The sequence below is a fragment of the Chinchilla lanigera genome, unplaced genomic scaffold (assembly GCF_000276665.1).
Source record: "Chinchilla lanigera isolate Chin_1 unplaced genomic scaffold, ChiLan1.0 scaffold00061, whole genome shotgun sequence".
NCBI classification, from domain to species: Eukaryota; Metazoa; Chordata; class Mammalia; order Rodentia; family Chinchillidae; genus Chinchilla; species Chinchilla lanigera.
Window position 1 is genome coordinate 1,177,865 of NW_004955462.1, and position 17,694 is coordinate 1,195,558.

General features: G+C 42.4%; 1 protein-coding gene across 2 annotated transcripts in view; it reads left to right on the plus strand.

The window, feature by feature from the left end:
- Positions 1 to 8,737, plus strand: part of Mcm10 (minichromosome maintenance complex component 10) — a 35,439-nt gene extending 26,702 nt beyond the window's left edge. For both annotated transcript variants that reach the window (XM_005398088.2, XM_013521441.1), the window contains exons 16-20: positions 129 to 247; positions 2,350 to 2,463; positions 5,021 to 5,166; positions 7,673 to 7,715; positions 8,158 to 8,737. In XM_005398088.2, the coding sequence (XP_005398145.1) occupies positions 129 to 247; positions 2,350 to 2,463; positions 5,021 to 5,166; positions 7,673 to 7,715; positions 8,158 to 8,241 (506 nt within the window). In that variant the 3' untranslated portion in view covers positions 8,242 to 8,737. The remainder of the gene's footprint in view (positions 1 to 128; positions 248 to 2,349; positions 2,464 to 5,020; positions 5,167 to 7,672; positions 7,716 to 8,157) is intronic.
- The last annotated feature ends 8,957 nt before the right edge of the window (positions 8,738 to 17,694 follow it).

The following is a 17,694-nucleotide window of genomic DNA, read 5'->3' on the forward strand; positions in this document are numbered from 1 at the left end:
GCCAACTCAGGGTCCCTCAGGGCTGAAAGGGCCGCTAGGCAGAGAAATGCAGGGCCAGAGGAGGCTGAGTGGGAAAGGCACGCTGCCTTCCTCCGACTCCTCTGTGATGCTGTTCTTCTCTGCTGTAGCTGAGGATGAATTAGAGCCTGCTAAGAAAAAACGGAGGGAGCAGCTTGCCTACCTGGAATCGGAAGAATTTCAGAAAATTCTAAAAGCCAAATCAAAGCACACAGGCATCCTGAAAGAGGTAAGAACCCTCAAGGGCAGGAGGTGTCAGTGGCTTAAACCTGAGGTGCTTTGCTGCAGGACTAAATCTGTTTATTTGCCTGAGCCAGGAAGTAGCTGTGCTGCAGTTTGTTTGGGCTTGCTCTGAATAGCAGGAACAGTTCTAATAGATTTTATCTTTGCCTTTGCCCTTGAACTGAAGAATAGCAATTGATTGTTATTATTTAAATGGACTTCATTATTAGAAAAATGTTTGCATGTAGTTGTGGTTTTGAACTTAGTATAAAGGGCTAAATACTGTTTGCTGCCCTGCCATATGGGAGGGGACTTTCTTCCCACTTAAATATTTTTATATTGGTATTTCAAATGCTCTAAATTAGTAGTTAACCCCATCACTCTTTATACCCCTTTTAAATAACAAATGCTTTTTGTTTTGTTTTGTTTTGTGTTTTTTGAGACAGTCTTGCTATGTAGTTCAGCCTGACCTTGAACTCATAGCGATCTTCCCATCTCAGCTTCTTGAATGCTGGGATTACAGTAGACACGCGCCACTACACCCGGCAATAATAAATGCTTTGGGTTGCTTCCTCATTATCTTGCAATAAAACTCATAGATAGTGTAAATTACCTGTCCTAGTAATCTAAAAATAATCAGTGTAATATACTGACTGATGTAAGTATTGAAAAAGGAAAAGCATGTAGATAAAAATATGTATTTCATTGTGTAAATGCTTGGGCACAAGCTATCCTAGAAGAACTAATGAAATTACTGGAGGCTTAGACTTATAAGAGTAGAAATGAGGACTCATGGTGGAAACTGAGGGACCCTTTCCCCATTTCTTTGGTCGTGTGGTTTTTGAGAAGCAGTGGGCTGTCCTGGGAAATCAAGGTGCCGTTGTCCCTCAGTGTACACCGGAATTGCCTCACTGAACTCTCGGAACGTTCAGTGTATATTAAAACCATGCATGAAGTTTGCAGTGTTGTGCTGAAAGCGGTTAGGTTCTAGGGTGCTCACTCAGGCGGCATCCCATGGAGCACACAGAAGGTGTGCACAGTTCTTCATCATGTAGGGAACCGTTGTGTGCATTGTGAAAGTGTGGCATCCCTCATCCCTGCTGGTGGTGCAGGGAGCAGTCATCAGGCTAATAAAACAGAGCTTCACATCTTTGCCGAATGTCCCGTGGGGACTAGCGGTGTTCCCACTAATCCTAGTGATCTGCTCCTCTTTCGATTAAGAAGTAACAAGACAGATTTGGTTTTGGTTTTTTTCTTTGTGTACTGGGGGTTGAACATCTGCTTTCTACTTGAGTTAAAGCTCAGTCAGGAGAGAGGTGAGATCCAACCCTGAAGTCTATGGCACTGAGCTTCTTCCTCTTGTGGCCGTCTTGTTTGTGTGGCTGCACTAATCCAGAGCTGCACTCACATTCTGCTGCACTCATTCTTATTCCCTATTGTTCAAAACCCCCCGAAGTTCTGCTGCACGTGCTCCATCTGGAGACCAGAACCTAACAGGTGGGCCATTGTCCCTGGGGACCTTGCCAACCTTCCCTGTGGGAGCCTGTATTGGGGACAGTACAAGAAAATGCCTTTTGGTGCATGTTGGACCATTTGATACTGTTAATAATGTTAGCAGTGCCAGGTGTGATGGTGCACATCTGTGATCCCAGTTACCCAGGTGGCCGAGATACAAAGATTGTGAGTTTGAGATCAGCCTGGGCCACCTAGCGAAGCACCGTTTTAAAAGAAAAGAAAAAAGATCTGGAGATGTGGCTCAGTGGAGCACTTGCCTAGGAGCTGTGAGACCCTGGGTTCAATCTCTAGCACAGCAGAAAACTTACTAGTAATGTTAGTGGCTTTATTTGTATTTAGTGTTTTAAAAATCACCACGTGCTTTCATGTCCCCCCCCCACACATATTTTAAGGATTCTTTTCTACTTATTATCACCTTCGGTTTGCAGTTTATTGAGGTGCTCTCTAGGATCCTCTAACTTTTAGCTTGTCACTTCAGTTCTGTTTCGGTTATCAATGAACTGAATTATTGGAGTAATTATTAAATTGCTCTTGCTGAGCTGGCAAAGCTGTCCTGCATTTGGTACGAGTATTCGTGTGTGTTTCGTCATTCAGGCTGAGGCTGAGCTCCAAGAACGCTATTTTGAGCCACTGGTAAAAAAAGAACAAATGGAAGAAAAGATGAGAAACATCAGAGAAGTGAAATGTCGAGTGGTGACCTGTAAGACGGTGAGTGCGAGACGGGCGCAAACTTGGTAGGACTGTGTCCGTCAGCCTTCTGCTGCTGTGACCAAATACCTGAGACACACAACATCAGGAAGGAAAGGCTTATTTTGGCTCACAGTTTCAGAGGTTTCCGTTTGTAGTCAGTTGGCCCCATTGCCTCTAAGCCCGTGGCAGGCAGATACATGGCGGCGGGGTGGCAAAGGAAAGCTGCTCACCTCTTGGCAACGAAGAAGCAGAGAGGGAAGAAAGAGAGAGGAAGCGGTGAGGATGAGATATAGTCCCCAAGGTCACACCCCATGACCAGTCCCTTCAACTAGGCCCCAGCTCCTGTTTACATCACCCCTCAATAATGCCAGCAAATTATGATCTCATAAGTGAATTCATCCACTTGATAACATTAGAACCCTGTTGATTCAGTCCCTTCCCCAAAACCCATCAACAACTGAGCCTTTGACACACCCTCTGGGCATATTTTTGATCCAAACTATAATAATCTGTGAAGTGAGGGGTTTATATCTAAGTCATTTATTAGGTTGGGAAACAAACAGCCTCAAATAAGCAGGGATCAGGCTCTGCCTGACTCCACCTTGGAGCTCTGTGGGTAGAGCATTGGTAGGGGAGGTTCTCTGACAGCAGCCCCAGCTCTGCAGTTCTTCTAACCTCCTTTGCCCTCTAGCTACTGGATGTCTTTCTCAAGTTCTGACGCCTCAGATCAGCATTCATGGTCCCTGAGCCCAAGTGCGCTCCTGAGTTTGCATCCTGTGCTGTGAGGAGCCATGCTGCTCACGCCCTTAACCTACTAAACTGAATCTCAAGTCAGAGTGTGAATTGTATTATTGTCTGTATTTGTAGAACTCTCACTCCAAATCTGTTGCAAAATTCCAAGTCTCCTATTCTCTAAGATTAATTTTTAAATGGAGGGAAAAACAGTTCTTACTGGACACAGCTGCTTCACTTCACAGCCTATAAATGCATAAGAGGACGAGACTTGGCCTATTGAGTATACTTTTCTCCATTTTTTGGAAAACCTTGGTTTTTCTTATATTGGGGTCAGGCCTGAATGAGCTGCCATCAAAATCTGAGGATTTCTTGACCAAGTTTATAGTAGGGAAGACAAGCAAAGAGGATTAATTAAAACATAATTTGAAGCACAATGCACTATTCACATTTTCCTTCCAGAGACAGCTTTTACTGTGCACTGAAGGACATGGTTGGTGTGTTAGTTTCCCGTAGCTGTAACATTACCACAAACCTAGCTGCCTGAAGCACACAAATTTATGTTATGTTCCATGCAAGTGTGGGTCTCACTAGGCTAAAGTCAGGGGGCTAACAAGACGACATTCTTTCTGGAGACTCTGGGATGAATGTTTCCTAGCTTCTGTCTGCCTCTGGAACCATCCTCATGCACAGCTCTCTTCTCTTTAAAACCAGCAACAGCAGGTCGAACTCTCAATACATCACCTCAGTTTCCTCTCCTGCTTCCTTCAACCTTGAAGCATGATGCTTTTAGGGGCCCACCCAGATAAGCCCAATAAGCTGAGATCATTTCCATGTCTTAACATCCCTAAGTTATACCAACTCCCCACAATGAATGTAATCATTACATACTGCAAACATATGCTAATAAAAATTTTTAAAAATGTTTTTAACAATCACTGAATCAAGCCAGGTGTGGTGGTGCACACCTGTAATCCCAGCACTGGGAGGCTGAAGCAGGAGGATTGCTGTGAGCTTGAGGTCAGCCTGGACTTAAGTTCAGCTTGAACTACATGGCAAGATCCTGTCTCAAAAAAAAAAAAAAGTCACTGAATCAGCTACCTTAATTCCACCAGCCAACCTAATTCCTCCTTGCCACAGAGCACAACAGTCCCAGGTTTCAGGAAATAGGATACATTTTACATCAGAGGACCATTATTCTGCCTACTGTGGCCAATATGCCACTGTGCTGTCTCCTGAAGTTGTCCAGAGTAATTTATCTGAGCCAGAAATTACTTGATTTTCTGAGCCAGTAATTTATCTGATTACCAGAAGTTACAGGTATTCCACCTGGCACCTAAGTCTTCTACCATTTGTCATTCTCTCCGGTCTTTTTGAAGATCAGAATTAAAAGCGAATTATATTGTGTCTCTGTCTTGGTTTTATTGCTAATGAAATAGTAACAATAATAAGCATAAATCCTTTACAGGACCTGGTAGTAAGAAATCAGAGAGCTACTGGTCAGACTCCCTCTGAGACACCAAGCCTGTGATTAATAGACAGTATTCTCTAACGAGCCCAACTAAAGCTGCCAAGAGGTTCACAGTACTCTTCTTTGGCCTTTACGATCATCTTTGTGTTGCACGATGTCACTGTGTTTCATGCCTGGCCAGAGAGGGGGGCACACATTAGAAGAAACAGTCTCAGTGTGAGAAAAGAGCAAAAACGTCACTGCAGTCCAGCAGCTAGGAGATAAGGTGGCCTGTGCCCTGCAGTGACCTGGGCAGGCATGGAGAGCAGGTTGTCCTGGAGTCTGTCCTTCAAAGCCCCTCACTGGCTGTGTGGTTTGCCTTGCTCTGTGCAGTGTGCCTACACCCACTTCAAGCCTTTGGAGACCTGTGTCAGCGAGCAGCATGACTACCACTGGCACGATGGGCTAAAGAGGTTCTTCAAATGTCCCTGTGGAAACAGGAGCGTCTCTCTTGACCGGCTCCCCAAAAAGCACTGCAGGTATGAGAAGTGCTGAGGGTTCCCCATCCCGGGCGTGGTTAACCCTGGTGGTGTTCTGTGTGATGTTCCTCCCTGTTTGCCCCTTTGCTGAATCCCAGCACTTTGGCTGCTGTTGGTTCCTGGCCCATAGTAGGTCCTTAAAAGTGTTTATTAAATAAAGACATGAAAAAAATGTGCAGGGTGGGCTGGTGAATATATGTCATGTAATTAAAAAATTGTTTGTTAGTTTCTTTGTTTTTTACAGTAAAAGACATACTGCCATTCATCTCCCTCAAAATACCTCCCTTTGCTTCAAACACACTTGTCCCATCATTCTTGCCATGTCTAAGGCAGTTCTGGAAATCCTCTTTCTGAAGTGTCTTTTCTACTATTGTGGCTGCCTTGATGTCTTGGATCACTTCAAAATATTTACTTTCATGGTCATTTTGATTTGGGGGAAGAGCCAGAAGGTGCATGGTACCAGACCCAGTGAACAAAGTGGATGAGGACACACTTTCTATGAGCCTGCCTTTCCATTGGGTGGCACATGGCAAGAGCATTTTCTGTATCTTTTATCACATCTCATAAAGACCCTACACAAGAGGACTTCCAGCACTGCTTCACAAAGTGGCAAGAAGGATGGCCACGGATGTTTGAAGCGAGGGAGGATATTTTGAGGAAGTTGAAGGCAGTAGGTCTCCTACAGTGCATTCCTTAGGTCCACTTGGTGCTCTCTTCATCCTGTTGTTATGTCCTTTTTCCCCTTCTTCACTCCCTTCCTGTCCCTCAGCACCATCCTCCTATGATTCATATTTCCTTTTGTTTCCTTATAAAGTGCAGGCTGTTTGGCATGGGCACGTTTGTATTTGTGTAAATAGAGCAGTGTCAAATGTGTCCACTTGTGTTTCTTAACTCACTGTTGCTCAGCAGTCTCTCTGCTCTGCACAGCCACTGTGTTGGTCCTGACAGACAGCTCTGTTGCCTGACCAGCACCGGTCAGGGGTCATCTGTGGGCACCCAGCTACTTCCGGTGCTGCTCACCTGGCCCTCATGCCCTGGTAGGTGTCGAACAGGAGGTGCTTTGGATGGCCCCGGGATTAGATGGCCCCAGGCTGCTCTTCAGAGTGGCCAGGACAGTCTGTCTCTCATTAGCCCTACACAAGGGTCTCCAAGTCCCTGGGTCCTCACCAACATTTTTGCCAAGGAGTACAAATACAGTTTGGATTGGTTTTGGTTTTGGGGTTTTTGTTGTTGTTTTGTTTTTGTGGTACTAAGGATTGAATCCAAGAAAGGCTGAGCTACATCCCCAGCCCTTTTTAAAAATTTTTTGAGTCCTGCTAAGTTGCCCAGGCTAGCCTTAAATTTTCAGTCCTCCTGCGTCACTGGGATTATAAGCATTCACTGCTGTGTTCAACAGAAATATAATTTTTAAATACAGTTTTCCCAGTACTGTTTAAATTTTTACATATGTAACTATCAGTGATTTTAGTATCTTTTCATATGCTTACTAGCCTGTGGAATTTTCTCTTTTGTCATTTTATGTTAATATTTCTTACTGATTTTCTTACTGGGTTTTTTCTTTATTTGGAGATGTATGTTGAGTACTTAAAACTTTAACCACCTATTGGTTTTTGTTTGATTATAATAGGGATTAAATCTAGGACCCTGTACATGCTAGGCAAGCATTGTACCTCTGAGCTATAGGCCCAGCAGTCCCTTGTATTTTCATTTATTGCAAATGTATTTATTTTTATTTAATTTAAATGATTATAGATGACATTTAACTTTATAACTTTGTAGTTGTAAAGTAGGTGTTTGTATATTGATGTTTCTTTCCAGAATAGGTGGCTAAAAATGTCAACATAAGAACAGCTTATGTAAAACATTGAGAAAATCAGAAAAGTTCTATTCCTTAAGCAGTGAGCACAACTCATAAATGGTAGAGCAAGATGCTTTCCAGCCTGCAGGTGGTAGTGCCCTTGTTTTTGCAAGAACAATGCTTTTCTCTGGCCTGCTCTTGTCATTTCTTGATGTAGAATGGTCTCTTCCCAACCACCATCAAGACCAAGTTTGCGTTCATCACTACCAGTGTGTGTGGCCCTGTGGCACCCCACGTGCGGCTCCATCTCTGAAATCTCTAAAACCATTTCTCAAGTCACTGGAGCACATGTTAGCATTAGGTGACCTCAGATATGACCTATAATACAAGGGTCATCTTGAAAAGCCCCCCATTCCCTACCCCAGACAGAGAAATGAACCCAGGGCCTTCACACTGAGCTACATCCCTAGCACCTTAAAATTTTTTTTTAAATTTTGAGTCAAGGTCTTGCTAAATTGCCCAGACTGGCTCAAACTTGTGATCTTCCTGCCCCAGCATCCCAGAGTGCTGGGATTACAGGTCTGTACCACCATACCCAGCACCTCCTTGCTTATAGGGATATTCCTCCTCATAAGTACAGTAAGCTGTTTTTATTATGTGTGGGGGCCAGTATTTCACTGCTGAGTAAATCTCTCTGTTTTCTTTCAGTAATTGTGGCCTCTACAAATGGGAACGGGATGGAATGCTAAAGGTACATGTGTTAAGCTGCTTTCTGTTATTGTAATAAAATGCCTAAGATAACTTAGAAAGAAGAAAGGTTTAGTTGGACTCCTTTGCTTTGGGGCCTCTGGCCAGATGTGCCCATTATGGTGGAAACATGGAAGAGGCACATGTAGCTTATGGCTGAGAACAAAAAAGAGAAAGAGGAAGAGACCTGGGCCCCAAGGTCCCCTAAAAGAGCAGGCCCCCAGGGACCTGAAGACCTTCTGCTGTGCCTGACCTGTTAAAGGTTCCACTTCCTCCCAGTGCAAGAAGTTGGGACCCGAGCCTTTAACACACAGGCATGTAGAGGAGCACTCAAGATCCAGACTAAACGCTGTGTCATTTACCTGCTAATGTGTGACTAATTTCAGTGAACCAGGCAAATAATATTAAACCAGTTTCTTATTAAGGTACTGTCATTTTTTTCCTAGGAAAAGACTGGTCCAAAGATAGGAGGAGAAACCCTGTTACCAAGAGGAGAAGAACACGGCAAATTTCTAAATAGCCTTAAATGACCCTAACGACAGATGGTGTACCACAGTCTCCTTTGCTCCTTGTGACACAGAAAGCAAGGGATTGGCTCTGGGTGCCTGTGTTCCTGACCGCCACCCTCCGAAACAAGTGCTTGTTAAGCCCATGAGCTCCTTCTCTTTACTTCCTCCACTGTGGTTGACACCAGCTTCAGTGTTGGAAAATCAAGATAGCGTGGTCTTTCCTGCTGTCACTACAGAAGGGCTGCACTGCTGCATTCAAAGTTTGGCCCAAACATCAGAGGTGAAGGCCAGGCCGGGTCTCGGATATAGCGGGTGCACTCCTGGACCACAATAAAGATCCCACGTTTCTGTGGACACCAGAGACAAAAGAATTAATTGAGCTTAACTCTCACCCTAGTTAAGTCACTCAGCTTCTACCTTTGTGCTGTTTTGTGTAAACTGAGGAAGATCAGACCAAATGATCTTGAAATGTATCTTTCAGCCCTGAAATTCTACAAATATAACTTTTCCACTATGATCCTTGCCCTTAATATTGTGTTGATATACTGATATTAAGAGCTATCTTTCTTCTCTCTGATCTACTGTTATTTCAGTTTTGCTCTTTGAAATTGATCGAATCTTTACACCACATTGCCTTTATATGGAGAGAAAGCGGAGTCTCTTACAATATTTTGGAACTCTGTAATGTAAAATCCTAAAATCTCATCATTTGTGCGTATGAATTCATCTCAGTGTGACATAAAGAAACTTTGACACTTCTAACTAAAACAGGTATAAAATTTGAAATGCTGTAAAGCATGACCTTAAACACGGAAAGAAACTACAAAGACAGCATTGCATGGAGTTTGGGGGTACACTTTCTTACAGCAAGAATTTTAAAGGTCAAACACAATGGAAATGAAAACAAAATTTATAGGAGATTGCCCTGCCTGGACAACTTGATTTTCCAGATATCATTTGAAGTGAGAATGCTGGGACCACCTGAAGGTTGGATACATCTGTAGGATTACTATCCTGGAATTTAAACTCTAGCTAGAAATAGTTTTCTTCCAAGATAGTTTTGTGTTAGGAACATAACACAGGAGGTCATTATGGCAGATAGTTGATCTAGGTTTTCAAGAGCTATAAATAAAATCCATAGCCTTAAGGTTTCATAAAACTCTGCTCTTGCTCTATCTACATGGACAGAAGGTGTTGCATCTGACCTTTCATTTCCCCTAAGGTTATTTCTTAATAACAATGCTTTTTTTGTTATTATCTTTTAATTTACCTTAAAAAGAAGATGAAAATAAGTATTAGTTGAAAAGCATTTGAAACCCCAGTATTGTTCATGGCTCATTTAGAGTAGACTCATTCGTCTCATAAGCTTAAAACAGCAGTGCATGTGACATAGATCACACTATATAAATTTAGCAGATTGCCCAGTGGAGCAGTCACCTTCCTATGTGAAAAACAGGGTCTTGTTTGAATGGAGAGCATTGGTGGTCTGTTCTCACTGGTATGGTTTATATGTCTAAGTGGTATAACGTGCATCAGTGAGATCAGTCTTTTAATCCTTTTTATCAAAATAAATGCTTTCATTTAACAATTGTTTATTTCTTAACCTGTCACTGCCAACATGTGTCACCTCAGGCCATCACAACGGTGAGCTGAGTTGCAAAGCCTGGCCATGTCCTGCATGCAGAACAGGCTCTTAAGTCTTCATTATAGTTTCTTTTTTGTTTGTTTGTTTGTTTGTTTTTTTATTTTAGCTTTTATTTTTTGCTATGCCTTTCTCATTTGGAGAAAATAACATTTTTTAAAAAGAAAATCACCCTTCTCTTGAGGTTTATTAAGATAAGATATATTTTCCTTTACCAGACAACAAAAGGAAGTCAAGTGTTTTAGATAGCAGTGTCCAGAATAGTAAAGAAGGAACTTCTGAATGACTTGTGTGGAGTGTTCCCCAGAGCAAATAAGGAGGATTAAAGCCTCCAGGAGGATGGGTGTGGTAGCACGTACCTGGGATCCCAGCACTCTACAAGATGAAGGCAGGAAGATCTCATTTGAGCTAGCTTGGGTTGAAAATGTAGCTCCATGCAAAGAGCCTGGGTTCAATCCCCAGTATGAGTGTAAAAGTGGGAGGGTGCTAAAATTTGGCTGATAATATAGCAAAGCTGATATGCTTGAACTGGCTTCGTGCAGAGTTGGTAGTAGTTTGATATCTGCAGCAGTTTAAAGAATGTCTAATGACACAGGGTCCTGCTAAGTTGTCCAGGCTGGTGTTGAACTTCTGTTTGGCTTGAACTTGTTTTTGGCTTCTCTCATTTGGCATAGTATTTTAAAATCTCATCCATGTTGTTGCATGCAGTAGTTGAGCGTTTCACTGTATGGATGTGCCACATAATTGGTTCATTCACCAGTTGACGGACATGGGTTGGGCTGTTTCCAATTTGGGGCTGTTATTCCTAACACTGCTGCATGTATTCAGGTGGAAGGGTTTCTGTGTCTCTTCGGTAAATATCTAGCAGTGGGGATTCTGGGCTGTGTGGTAAGTATATGTTAGCTTTATAAGAAACTGCCAAGACACTTTCCAAAGTGGTTGTACCATTTCACACTAGTGAATGTCTGAGACCATTTGCTCCAGAGACCCCCAGTACCTCAGTTTGCCAGTCTTCATTTTAGCCATTCTGATGGTTCACAGTGGTATCTCATTTGGTTTTAACCTGCATTTTTCTGATGACCAATGCTACTGAGCATCTTTTCATAAGCTATGCTATTGACTATTCATTTATACATCTTTTGGTGCTGCTTGCTCATCCATTTATTTATGTTTGTTATTGGGTTGAGTTGTAAGAGTTCTTTATGATGGATTTAAGGGCTTGCTTGTTCTGTTAAGTGTTCTGAGTGAGGCTGGCCAAGCAGGTCTATAAATATTAACATGGTTTTGTCATCTTGCACATTCCCTAGAGTGATGTTATCAGGACTAGTGGGCTCGACCTTGAGAGAGAGAAGACAGCTCAAGTCCTGGGCTTCATAAACTCCAGGTTTATGATGCTGACTTTATTTTTGCATAATTAATCACACAAAAATGGTGATAATATCTAATAGTGCATTATTCAGGCACAATGTTAGTTTTCTATTACTATAGCAAACTCCTGAGGAAATCAATCTATAGAGAAGAAAGGTTTATTTTGGCTGAGTTTTAGTGATTCCAGTCCGTGATGAGACGACCTCTTTGCTTCTGGGTCTGTGGAAGGGCAGGGAGTTCATGGTGGGGAGCATGTTGTTGGTAAAAACCTTTCACCTCATGACCTGGAAGCTTTTTGCAGGGTTTTGCTATTTTACTTCAAGGGCATACTTCAAATATCTTGAAGACCTGCTAGGTCCTACCTTTTTTTTTTTTTTAAGTTACTAATGATAGAACCCAGCGCTTTAACACTGTGCCACACCCCCACCAATTTTTTATTTTGAGATAGGGTCTTGCCAATTTTCCCAGGCTGGGCTTGAGCTGGGACCCTCCTTCCTCTGCCTCCCAGAGTGCTGAATTACAGGCATGTACTACTGTGCTAGCAGCCCTGCCTCTTACCATAACCTCCCAATAATGCCAAGCTGGGGTGGGGACCAAGCCTATAAAACACGGGCTTTTGGGAGATAAAAGCTAAACTCTAGGGGGTACTCTTCCTCATCTGGTAAGGGTACAAGAAAAGTTGGGCTTAGTGACTTAAGTATGTCAGGATACCTATCAATCTGCTAGTGTAACTGGGGAGCTTGCTGTATAAATCAGTTTACAAAATATAAAATACTTTTTGCTGAATGCATGATAAACAACTTGAGCTAATAAAGTCACAAGCTAGTGCTCTTGTCCTACCTCATCGTAATGAGATTATCATTTTTTGTTTGGGAATGTTTTACGTTTAGAGATCACTAATATGTTGATTATCTAAAAATATTACTAGAGGGTCTAAATTAATGAGTTTTCTAGACAAATACTGTTCACCTTGGTTTTCATATTAAACCAGAATTCTTCTTAGACCTACCAAAAATTGTCATTTTTGTAGGGAACTTTTTTCTTTAAGTGTTATGCTTTAGATCTAAAATGTGCCCCCCCCATCTCATGTATGTGGAAGGAGATTGGATCCTAGGGTGCTGTGCTCATCAGTGAATCTGTTGACTGAGGAGTTCAATAGCTGAATATGCTGTTAGGTGGGGCCTGGCTGGAGGTGGGCCCCTGCGATGTGACCTGGGAGGATGTGTTGTTGTCCTGGTTCTTCCCTTCTCTCTCTGCTTCCTGGCTCCCAAGGGCTGAGCATTTTTCCTCTGCCATGCCCTTTCCCCATGTGCATTATTATCTTGGAGGTCACAAACCATGGACTGAACCCCATAAGCCAAAATAAACCTCTCCTTTACATTCTAGGGTCTTTTGGCCCGGTGACATGAAAACTGACTAATGTAGAAAGCTTTTTAAAAAACTAATTAAATATGGTAGAACACTGGCTTGATTGAAAAGTAAAAGTGGGTAAAACAGTTCTGTAGATGTGAACAGATCACTTGAAGGATACTCAAGACAATGAGAATAATGGTTTCCTTTGGGAGATGAGAGGAGGGGCTAAGTTTAAGTTTCTACTATGTTCCCTTTTTTTTCTTTTTTGATGTTTTGAGACAGAGTCTTGTTATGTAGTTTGTGGTTCACAGTGACCTTGAACTCAATATGTAGCCCAAGTGGGCCTTGAACTCATGGTGATTCTCTGCCTCCCAAGTACTGGGATTACAGGTGTGCACTGCCACAGCTGTCTACTGGGTTCCTTTCTGTTCCTTGTAAATTGTAAACCATGTGTGGATTACCTACTCAAACTACTTTTAATTTTAAAAGAAGTTAATGTGGATAGCAGACAAAAATTCTTTTAAAAAATTCAGATCTAGTTCAAAAACAAAAAAAGTGTTTGCTTTCAGTGCTGATAAACCTTGAGAGAACATACCTCTCTCTTGCAAAGAAGGAAGAGACACGCTTAGAGAAAGAGGCTCCATCCAGAGGAAGAAGTATTGTGAATCAAGGCAAGTGGGAAATCATCCCAATAAGCAAATAAGTATATTAAAATGTAGGGACTTGGGAGTGTCACTCAATGGGAGAGCACTTGCAAATATGCATGAGGCCCTGGGTTTGACCCCCAGCACTTCACACACACACACACACACACACACACACATATACACTCACAGTATTATTACATTATGAAATTAGAATACTAGCCAAGAGTGGTAGTTTATACTGTAATCCCAGCACTCTTATAAGCTGAGACAGAGGGTCACAAGTTTGAGTCCTGTCTGGGCAACTTAATGACTTAGCAAGAACCCTCAAAATACTTGATCTTAGAAGGTCAAGAAGCAATAAAAGAAAAAATAGCTTGGGCATGTAGTTCAGTGCAGAGACCCTTAGGTTCAATCCCCAGTTCAACAATGACAACAAAAAGAAATAACCTAGACAAATGAAGAAAGGATGAAAGTTTGCAAAAAATATAAAAATCATTTCAAGACTCACAAAGATTACCACCTCCTACAAAAAAATCTAAGTAAAAAAAGCATATGATAAGTAAATTTTATCTTGGCACAGACATAAAATTGTGTGTGCCAAGCCCAGGGTCTTGGGCATGCCAAGCACATGCTGTATCACCGAGCTACACCCCTAGCTCCCTGAAACATTGTTTATTGAAATAAAACATCAACATAGACAAAACTGGTAAATATAAATTAATGACAAATTTACTCTGACAAATGTGTTTTCAACCACTTACCTTGGAGCCCCTCAAGGAGGGTTTTTTCAGCATTTGGAGATAGTGTATTTGATGGTTTTTTTGAAAACTCCACTCCATACTCTGACGTCCATTGTCAAGTGCATACTTAGATTAGATTCTTGAACTGTAATATTGATCTGCTGCTTTTCTAAAAATAAAATTTGACTGAGAATATTCAATTGGCTGCCAAAGAAGTGAAGCTATTTTTCCATGTGACTAGTCCTATATTTCTTTCCTAAATTGCATTTAGACTAAAGTGATTTGATTTTTGTCTGATTTTTAATATATAGGTATCCATTAAAATTGATGCCAGTTAAAGGTAATTTTTAATCTCATAGAAGGAAAATCTCATTTTGACATTTTTTCCAATATGTAAAGCTAATCCATGGGCAAAAATGCATATATTTTTTCTTACTTGTGAGGTTATATTTAATGGTAGTCTTTTCTTCGACTATCGAAGGCTATCACTGCAGGCAGTGCTATTGTGCCTAAGAATGTTTCTGAAAGTCATATCACTAATGATACTTGCCAGCTTGGGTATACACAAAGTTTCTCATGTCCTTTTATTAAAAAGTCAATCCACATCAAGCACACATGGATGTTTAAGGGTAGTACATGATGTACCACTGAGCTACACCCCTAGCTCTCCAAAACATTGTTTATGAAAATAAAAAATCAATGTATACAAAACTGGTGAATGCATAAACTGGCCCCAGGAAATTTGAAATGATGCAGGTGCTGGATGGAATTTTTTTTCCTACCCTAGAGCTGTGTTCACTAGGCCTAATGCTTGAATAAATCAGATGTCTAAACAATACATTATTTTCATGGTCAGAGTTTCAGGTTTTTGTACTTCAAAAAGTTTTGTACTTCAAATAGTTTGGCTTTATTCTTTACTATAAGAAAGTTTACTAGCAATGTGGTAGAAGCTTTTGTCTTGTTTTTAAGTGGGGGGCATGGTTTAATTCATGGGTACTTTTAGAACCTGGTAGATAATCCCATTGACTTTATTCTTCTAATTAAACTATTCCTATTTTGAAAATATAAAATATTCTTTAAAAAAAGAACAAGGATGTAATAATGAGAGAAGAGTAAACAAAAGAATGTCCCACAGGCCACGATTTTGGCAGAGACTGTCTCCAGAGATACCAATTGCTTTTATTAATTTCCTGTTAAATGCGGCTGCTCAGATTCCTGTCATGTTGCCTTTGGCCCCCTCCTGGCCTAGGAAATGACTGCGCTTGGCCTTCTGGGGAGGAATTCTGGGCAGAACTTGAAAGCTCTGGAGTATAATGGAGCCCTTGTGAAGGACGGGGTGAGCAAGGTAATGGAATTCTTGCTTAGCTCCTCTCTGCCCGGATTCCTTATCTAGAGCCAACCTGTCAAGCCTGGCAGTAGAGAGGGTGAGGACAGGCTGTTTGGTTTACTTTTGTCCTTTTTAAAACTAGACAGACAGTCTTGCAAACCATTCTTGGCCTCCAGCATCTGTATGGCCACAGACTTGGCAGACAGGGGGCCTGTGGTGTGGCCCTGAGTCGGAATCCAGCGCTGCCACCCTCCTGTTCAGTAGCATTTGGGGAAGAACTGGCTTCCCTGAGGATATGGCAGGCGTCATTCATCCTGATAGGAACTCGATTGTGTCTCTGCCTCTCAGCTGGAGAAGGTGAGCAAGGCTTCGCACTTTCCTATTCCACAATTGGGCATGGAATAAAAGTACACTTGGCCTTCTGTGTACGCGTGTCTTGTGTCCACGGAGCCAACCAACTGCAGATCAAAAATATTTGGGACGTAAACTGTGTCTGTACTAAATACATACATTTTTTGGTCATTTTTTCCTAACATAAAAGTGTGCCTATTTACATAGCGTTTATGTGTATTAGCTGTCATAAGTACCCTAGAGATGATTTCAGGACTACAGAAGGGCGAGTGTGGGCGCGTACACCTGTAATCACAACAAAATGGGAGGCTGAGGCAGGAGGACCAAGAGTTTGAGCCCAGATTTTGGTACCCATGAGGATACTGGAACCAATCCCTCTCAGATTGCAAGTGACAAGTACATTTTTAAAACACCTTGTTAGCCTCAGTTGGCAGCCTGAAGGGTCAGGTCATCAAGGCCTATCTTGGCATCTGGCTTTTGGGCAGCCAGAGGGCAGATTCCTGCCTGTGATGAAAGTCCAACCTCATTTATGTCACCAGCCCCACTGCTGGCCAACCCGATTGGGTATCTGTGCCCGCCATGGCTGAGCTCGCACGCTGCCTGGGTTCAGTGCCACGCTGCTAGGCTGGGATTCCATCCCCTAACCAGGACAATTGTGTATTCCCCTAGGTTTTCTAACCTGGGTGTGATTAAGCCCTGTGTAGAGCCCCAGCTCCAGAAAACAGATTGTAAATAGTCTTGAGCCAGTGGGTGGGTCTCACCAATTTTCTAAGTCTTCCTGGTCTGTCACTTTAGGAGAGGGACAGGAAGTAACAGGATCTTTGCAAGCCTCCTGTCCAGTGATGTCAGAGCCCTCTTCCATCTGCTCAAACTAGTGGCTTTCTCCAGTTGGCTTGGAGATGCGGGTGACCCAGTACCATCTATGCAACTTCTTTCTGTCAAGATTTATGCTTTAAAACATTGGAATATTTCTCCCAAGTAACCCTCTCACCTGATAGGAAAATAATAGCAGTAATGAAGTCTGTAAACTTTATTCAATGCCAGTTTCTTCTACTGCTAGCACATTCTAATTTAAAACTAAACAACTCTTGCTTGGAGCTTGTGGGAGAAAATGACAGTACTGATGGTTATGTATGGGTGATTTGGGATATGTTTAATCACTACAGTGCTTTTAAAGGATTTATCAGCTTTTTAAAAATGACTTAAAGATGCATGCACTTACTACAGAGTGTCCTGACCTAATTAATCACCCCATCCCTGTGGGGTATTTTATCACCATCGAGGTAGCTTACCTCAAAGCAACCCCTAATCAACGTTGCCCTATTTTGCCCTAAAGGCCCAAGCTCAAAAGCAGGCTGGAGGAGCCAGCCAGAGATCCAGGCATGAGGAAGCCATGGGTCTGTTATATGTGTCTGTTACAGTCTCAGTTCTTTCCATTTTTTGTTTTGAGGCAGCTCTCATTAAGTTACCCTGGCTGGCCTCAAACTCATGATCCTCCTGCCTCAGCCTCCTGAATAACTGGGATTTTAAAGCCATCCTGTTTGTGGTACTTTGTTATGGCAGCCCCAGGAAATCAGGGTTGACCTCTAGAACTCCAGAAGCTGGGCGTCATGGCACACACCTGTGACTGGGAGGCTGCAACAGGAGGACTGTATATAGGAGCCCAGCCTGGGTAACTTAACAAGACCCTATCTCAAAATCAAAGAATAAAAAGGGCTGGGGTATAGCTCAGTGGTAGAGTGCTTGCTTGCCTAGAATGCACAGGCCCTGGGTTTGATTCCCAGCATTGCTAGAGAGACAGAGACAGAGACAGAGAGAGGGAGAGAAGGAGGAAAGAAGGAAGGAATGGAAGGAAGGAGGGAGGGTTCGTTAGAGATGCAAGTCAGGAAGTGCTGGAGTTCAGTTCTCCTCTGGAATGTTCTACCACAACAGGTTTTTGTTGTTTTTTTTTGTTTGTTTGTTTGTTTTCCAGTACTGGGGATGGAACTCACGACCTTGCGCTTGCCAGGCAGGCACTGTGCCACTGAGCTAAATCCCCAGCCCCTT